The sequence below is a fragment of the Eretmochelys imbricata genome, chromosome 5 (assembly GCF_965152235.1).
Source record: "Eretmochelys imbricata isolate rEreImb1 chromosome 5, rEreImb1.hap1, whole genome shotgun sequence".
NCBI classification, from domain to species: Eukaryota; Metazoa; Chordata; order Testudines; family Cheloniidae; genus Eretmochelys; species Eretmochelys imbricata.
The window spans coordinates 78,660,777-78,668,101 of record NC_135576.1 but is presented as its reverse complement, the minus strand read 5'-3'; the positions used below and the strand labels follow the sequence as shown (position 1 = coordinate 78,668,101).

Genomic DNA, 7,325 nt, shown 5'->3' with positions numbered 1-7,325 from the left:
AGCATACAGATGCTGAACCTTCTCAATGAAATGGTTAAGATTTTCTTCCGTCCGGGCAACATAGGCAAACCAATGTATTTTTTCCCTAATCTCATATTTGGAAACTGTGGAGCTATTTTATCTTAAATGTTTAAAAAATTTTAAAAATTTCACCTGAGACAGGCATCTGGCATGGAAAATGTCAGCCTGAACAGTTAAAGTTTGGAGAAGTTATAAGCAACTGAAATCATGGCATTATATAGGAAACTGTTAGGCAACCAACTCCACTAGAATATTTTTCTTAAAATATATGCCAGACACTGTTGCAAATACCCTATTGCAACCATGGGCAGCTCCCAAAGAGTGAATACCACATCATAGAGCAGATTCCAATCAGACTTATGTACTTCCATCCATTTGCTGTCTAAATGCATCATCAGGCTGCCATTTTTAGTGACTTTCTTTTACAAGAGCAATGCTTTGGGAGTCCAGTCCAAATAGAGTGATTATAACTGCTTGGGAGGCCCCAGACTAATGACTTCCACTATTATATCCAACACTGTCAGAAAGGGGGGAAAAGACAAGTTAAAAAAACTACCATTTTATTTTTTTTTCTTCTTCAGTTACATAATTTTAAACAGGTATTTATTTCATTATTCTGACATTCAGGCAATGTTGACTTCATTAGTTTAGAAGGGGAAAAGCACACAAACGCAAAACGTTGGCTTAACCTGAACATACCTGCTTTACTTATTATTGACCAGTGTGTGTTGCCAGAAGGAAATGTTCCTCGGCATTAAAATTGAGCACTTAAAAATATTGCTAAAAAGCAAAATGTCTAGATACTGGTCTTTGCAGCAAATTAACAGATTTTATAATTTTTTTATATTTAAGTCCATAATTGGATTAATATACACATCTTGTTGTGTGTAAGGAGTTCAGATCATATAAACACTGTACAGGCCAAACATCCCTTGAGAATTGAACTAAACTGTATGATAAGAAAGACAACACTGCATGTATTTACAAATATTATGGAGTGACAAATTTGGTCAAATACTGCAAAGAAAGACAGGTTTTCACATTAGAATGGTCAAGTCAACCTACTTTTTCAATTCAAATCAAAATAAAGAACATTATGTAACTGTCCATGAGTTTAAGACAATCAGTAATACAAACAGGTTGAGTGGAAACTGTTGACCCAGTTATACAGTATATACTTTTGTAGGCCAAGTTCAGGTTTTTAACACAAAAATTTAACAAGAACATTAACAGCAACAGTGACAATGACCAGATTACACATTTTTGTGTTCATGTGAGCACATAATTCATCAAAACAATGCACTGCAGTTTTGGCAGTTAAGAAAAAATAAATTATAAAAAACAACTAAAATTCCCGTAAATGCAATAATGAATTCAAAGGTGTGCATTTGTCTATTTTAATACACATTTTGAATGTTACCACAAAACAGATTTAAAAATAAATAGGTATGCCAGAAGGCATATGTTGGCAGAAAAAAAAATAAGTTAGCTCTAGAAGGCTTTTTTAAAAATTGTAAGAATTAATCTGAGTTTTGGTCAACAAGTCTGTCTAGCCACTTCCGTCCTTTTATTCCATCTCTCCAAGTACTTGCAGCTAAATATGACAAAAGCATACCTCTGTCATTATGGCTTTAAATGAAGCAGACTTGAAAAAATGGAATGGGCTGCCTTTTCTACAGAACAGCTGGTTTATAGATATTGCAGGCACTTCAAAGGACTGTGGGGGAAAAGTACCTGAACCATCCTTTCCCTAATATCTTACATCAGTTGCAATATTACACAGAAAGTTAAGAAGGTTCCAGAAAACCACAGCGAAGTTTTAGGTACTACAGTCTAGTACACAGAGAAGGCATATAAGTTCCACCCATTTCCATTGCCCTTTAAAAAAAAAAAAAAGAAAATCGATGAGTAAAATAATTTACCAACAAGATCTAACAGTTACATGGCACATCCAAATTTTCAGTTTAAGGAGGATGTTGTCATTCAGCAGTAGCCTGAATGGGAATTGTAGGCTTTAATTCCCATTCCACTTTAAGCAGATTCACATTTATTTCTTCTTAGTGTATTTTATAACCCTTAAATATCTTCTCTTTTGAAGGTATTTCATCTTCCTGTCTAATGTAACCAGAAGCACAACTTATATTATACAAACATTTGTATTTTTGTACAAGCATTGCTGCCATTTCTACTATACTGCAACTCCATTAGAGCCACAACAAAAGCACATTTTCAAACTCAGAGTCGACTGATGATATCTTTTTGTTCATTAGCAATTACAGCGTAGACCACTGTCATTAGCTGAATCCATCTAGCTTCATCCTCAGTATCTCCAGGTAGTGACTGTACCATGATATCATGGAGAGGATTTAATGCTAATACAATACAGTTTGGGACTGCAGTACCATCAGTAATACTGAACAATCAATGCAGATGTCACAGACAATAAGAAATCTTAAGGTAAGACTTTTTATTATTTTTAAATGCTTGGGCAACTATACTTTTCTTTTTTCATTATCCACTTGAAAAGACTGCTTTCAACATGCTGCTATAGAACTCATCAAAAACCAGATTTATGACATATCTGATCTTCAGCTAAGATACTGCTAATTGCTTTCTAGGACAGAAGAAATGCTTTTGAAGTTTAGTTTTGCTGAAGATAGAGCAGTGTTCATTTGTACCATTTCACTAGTCCATTTACTGATGGTCAAAGAAGCACTCACGTTTCATAAAACTTTAAAGCTTCCAGAAGAGATGGATGAAAAATAAAATACAAATGAAGGACAACCAAACCAAAGCATGGAGGCATGACATTTTTGTTTAAGATGGAGTCTTTGAAAATAATTTGTAGTCACTACAGAAATGATTTTTTTTTTTTAAAATCACAAGACAGCAGATGAACAAGAAAGTAATTCCCCATGTTCTGCCTGCTTCCAGAGTCATTTGTGGCGTTGAATGGTTTTCCTTTTCCTTCGCTTGAAAAAACAACAGCACCTGCAAGTGTGACAGGAAATATGAGATTTAACAAAAAAAGGAAGCACAAAAATAAATCATATCTAATGCCATACTTGTTTAATTTAAAATATGCAGTTAAAACTCTTATAAAGTTATATACCACTGCAAGGTACATATTAATCTCCATTGAGGGTGACTGAGGCCTGGTCTACACTGCGCGGGGGGTGGGGGGGAAATCGATCTAAGTACGTCGACTTCAGCTACATTATTCACATAGCTGAAGTTGATGTACTTAGATCGACTTACCGTGGTGTCTTCACTGCGGTGAGTCGACTGCTGCCACTCCCCTGTCGACTCTGCCTGCGCCTCTTGCCAAGCTGGAGTACAGGAGTCGACGGGAGAGTGCTCGGCGGGTCGATTTATCACGTCTAGACTAGACGCGATAAATCGAACCCTGCTAGATCGATCACTGCCCACCGATCCTAACTCTTTTCACCCTTTCTTTGGAGACAGTCAAATAAGTTACATAATAGACAAGAGAGTTACAAATAAAAGTGACCATTATAGTTTCATGCCAAGACAGAACAGCCGTATTAGTTTGAGAATTATAATAAAGCATTATATATGGAGGATGAAAGGTGTATTTTTGGAAATAAAAGTGTTTTGATATCCCATGTATTACTTTTCATTAAGTGCTAGTATGACAAACAGGAATGTAAATGTATTTTAAATATTTATTTAAAATACTGACCACTACACTAAAATTCACTAATATTGCTGTTGCTACCCAACATAATTTAAAAGGCACCCTTTAAGCACTCAGAGTTTGGGAAAGGATTTGTTGGGTTTTTTTGAAATGTCTCAAACCAAACCAATGTTTAACAATAATTTTAAAATTCACATTCTGATTCAGTGCCGTGAAGAAACATCAACGAAGCTAGAATCTGAACTCAAAGTAGAATGGTACAGTATACTGGTATCCGTTCGTCTGCTTCATTATATACTGAGGGAAAATGTGAAGCTGACAAAAATTTGTCAATTGCAATGTAGTGACAGAGTGGAGAGTCAGGTAGGAGCAAAGGGGTAGGAGTATTAGAAGAGCAAACAAATACAGATGAATGAAAAAAATGAGGGAAAATAAAAAAAAAGGAGAAACACAAGACACAGAAGAAAGGAGATGTGTTTTTAAAAATCAAAGACTAAACAAGAGAAAAAATACTGGGAGAAGACAACAAAAAGAGGACCAAAGGAACAGACAGATGGAAGAAACGACACTTGTGGCATTTTCCTTGCTATGTTAGCATAAAGGAATTTAGCCCTCTCTAAAACCCCAAGATAAAACCTGCTGAGACTTCCTGGAGATCTGCTCTAAGGTTAAAATGAACAATGGAGAAAATATCCATATTATCTTTTTTATTTATTATAATTTCAGAAGTGAATGGGGCAAACTTTATTTTAGAATATAGGATAGCTGGCCCAGTACACATTCTGTGATTTGTTGGTAGTGCTCTATAGTACTGTGCTGCACACTAGGTAAGGATTGCTATCCATAGCCTCTCCTTCTCGAGGTGAGAAGTGCTGTGGAAGTGACATATTCTACAGCTACTGCAGTGAAGAGGATCAGTGTGCTTTCACTATCTCAGCAGTCCTTCAGCTCATCAAGCATCAGCATCAGTTATGTTCTAGAAGGAATCCTGCCTGCTTGGTTGAGATGTGGATTTTGAAATGGAGAAAAAGTAAGGGTCATTAGTGTTCCAAGAGAGATGAGGAATCCATCCATAGTGAGAGGAGGGAGGAAGAATCGCTCTCTCAAAATATTATCAAAGGGCAATCTGTAGCTCAATCACGAACAGAACTGGGGGACAGACTCAGACCAAGGATGGTCAGAGTTACGTGACTTTCAGTAGAAAAAAACATTAGTTATTAATAATGAGGAAACCCACAATTAGAAGACCATAGAAGAATCTATATAGATTAAATAATTATTTTCAAGATATAGGTACCAGCAATATAATGTTATTTATATAGTCCTTATGAAAAAATAGAACATAGCAGATCTTGAAGAATAACAAATGCACCTAAAATCTGTCCATAAATCCTTAGATTTTTTTGGTGATCCATGTACAAATGGCCAAGCTATGACCACTACAGTTTATGCTTAGGTTCTGAACCTGAAAGCACATCTGCAGAAATTGGTTCAATGACAACTCCTCATTCACTGAATCCCTTTGCAAGCTTTCATTCACCATTCACTACTAGCTATCACACCTTTGGAGGCATGGCACAATCACTCATCAATGCACTGTTTAACAAAACACATGGCATAATACCAGGACATTTAATCTTAGGGTTCTGGTGATATGCCACTTGGGCTCCTGCCTCCATTTATTATGTTTCCAGCTCTCAGAAGGTTTCACCTTGTATTATAGGTTCACTTAGGGCTTGTCTACACAAACATTTAGTTTGTGGCAAACTGAGGCGTGTATCTACCCCACACTAGCCTGCCATGGACTAACTGTCTGTGTGGACCATGCTGAAGCACATTAACAGTTTTTTAATGTGCTCTGATCTAGGGACGTTGGTTCTGCATGCTTCCTTCCCTATCGGGTTTCAGTCTTTCCTTAGTTGTGATCTATACATTATGCGTGTACTGCTTTACTAGTTCCTGCTCTTATTAGTTTGCTCCTTCCATGCCAACTACATGTGGACTTTGCACAACTGCCAATGCAACTGGCACTGGGCATGCAGAAAAATTCCATCCTTAACCAATCCAGACAGTATCTCCCATCAACTCCATGAACCTCATGAACTTTGAAGTATTACTATTCCAAAGATCTCTTCTATTAATGGATATTGATCTTAATTCTAACAGGGTATCTCAATTAAGAGGATTTCTCTATAAAATGCTGAAGTCATAAAGCTATTGGTAAGGGGAAATAAATCCTTGAATTTTAATATGTATTATTAAAGTTTTTTGTTGGAGGAACATAAATATACATTCCAAATCATTAAACTGCCTTGAAAGCTCTGACATTACAAATATACAATTAACATCTGAAGTGTTGGAACTCTCAAAGCCTCTAATTTTAATAAATGTCATTCAAATATATCTAAATTTATGTAAGAAAATGTAGACATCTATTTTAAAATCTCCCAACATAAAAGCTCTTATGGCAAGATTCAACATAGAGCTAAATTTATACCTTAATATACACTTTAACAGACCTAAAACCACCTTCACTCAATGATACTCCACCAAGAAGCAGATTGCGTCAGAATGGGCAACCCCTATACCACAAGAGAACATACTTCAATACAGGAAAAAAAAAAACCTTTGACTGTACACCCCTAGTTGTCACCTACCACTCCATACTGGAACGTTTACAGGTTATCACTAAACAGTTACCACCCATATTTTAAGGGGACCATATCCTGAAAGAAATCTTTCCTGAAACCTCTCTTCTGGCCTTCAAGCCTCCCCCCATCCTCCAGTTCATCAGCAGAAGCAAGTTCCCCACAGACCAGGACACCAACTCAAAGCAACACAACCTCTCCCATAACACCAGATGCAAAGCAAAACCTGCAGACGTATCTTCACTGATATGATGGTCAATACCACAACACATCTTTCAAGATCCATGGGTCCTACGCATGCCTATCACAACACGTGGTGTACTTCATCCAGTGCACAAAATGCCCCAACAACTACATGGGTGAAAACAGACAATCACTACACTCTTAAAAGAGCTCACACAGAAAATAATAAACGACAAAAAAAATATCATATCACCCATAGTTAAACACTTTTCAAGTCCTCTGTCTTCATCCTCAAAGGAAACTTGCACAAACCCAGCAAAGGATGAGCCTGGGAACTTAAATTCATAACTCTGCTAGACACCAAAATTCACAGATTCACCAAAAATCATAGATTGAATAAAGACACTGGATTTATGGCTCACTACAAAAATCTATAACCCACTAACCCTTTTTTGTCCTGTGACTGTAGAGCTGTTAAGTGCACATTTTACCTTGAATGGATTCTTGCCAAATGTGTTAACTCCTTATCTCTTCCACCCTTTAATTTAACTGTGACATTCTGAGTACCTCTCCCAGACCTGAACAGCTCTGCGTAATCTTGAAAGCTTGTCTCTTTCACCAACAGAAATTAGTCCAAAAAAAGATATTACCTCACCCACCTTGTGTCTCTAAATTTATACAAACAGTTTACAAACCCTTGACGAATACAGTTTGTAACAAAAATCCTGCGGTGTTCAAATATGCTGTCACTAGAGGGCCTCACTATCGAACAAACTATTGAACTGCTATAAAACTATTTTAATAGTCCACAAATT

General features: G+C 36.6%; 1 protein-coding gene across 5 annotated transcripts in view; it reads right to left on the bottom strand.

The window, feature by feature from the left end:
• Positions 1–564: 564 nt before the first annotated feature.
• The window catches only part of CSNK1G3 (casein kinase 1 gamma 3), a 157,889-nt gene continuing 151,128 nt past the window's right edge, over positions 565–7,325 (bottom strand). For 4 of the 5 annotated variants that reach the window (XM_077817379.1, XM_077817381.1, XM_077817380.1 and 1 more), the window contains one exon: positions 565–3,012. In XM_077817379.1, the coding sequence (XP_077673505.1) occupies positions 2,958–3,012 (55 nt within the window). In that variant the 3' untranslated portion in view covers positions 565–2,957. Of the gene's footprint in view, positions 3,013–6,175; positions 6,262–7,325 lie in introns of those variants that run through there. The other variant, XM_077817382.1, reaches the window with a different exon arrangement.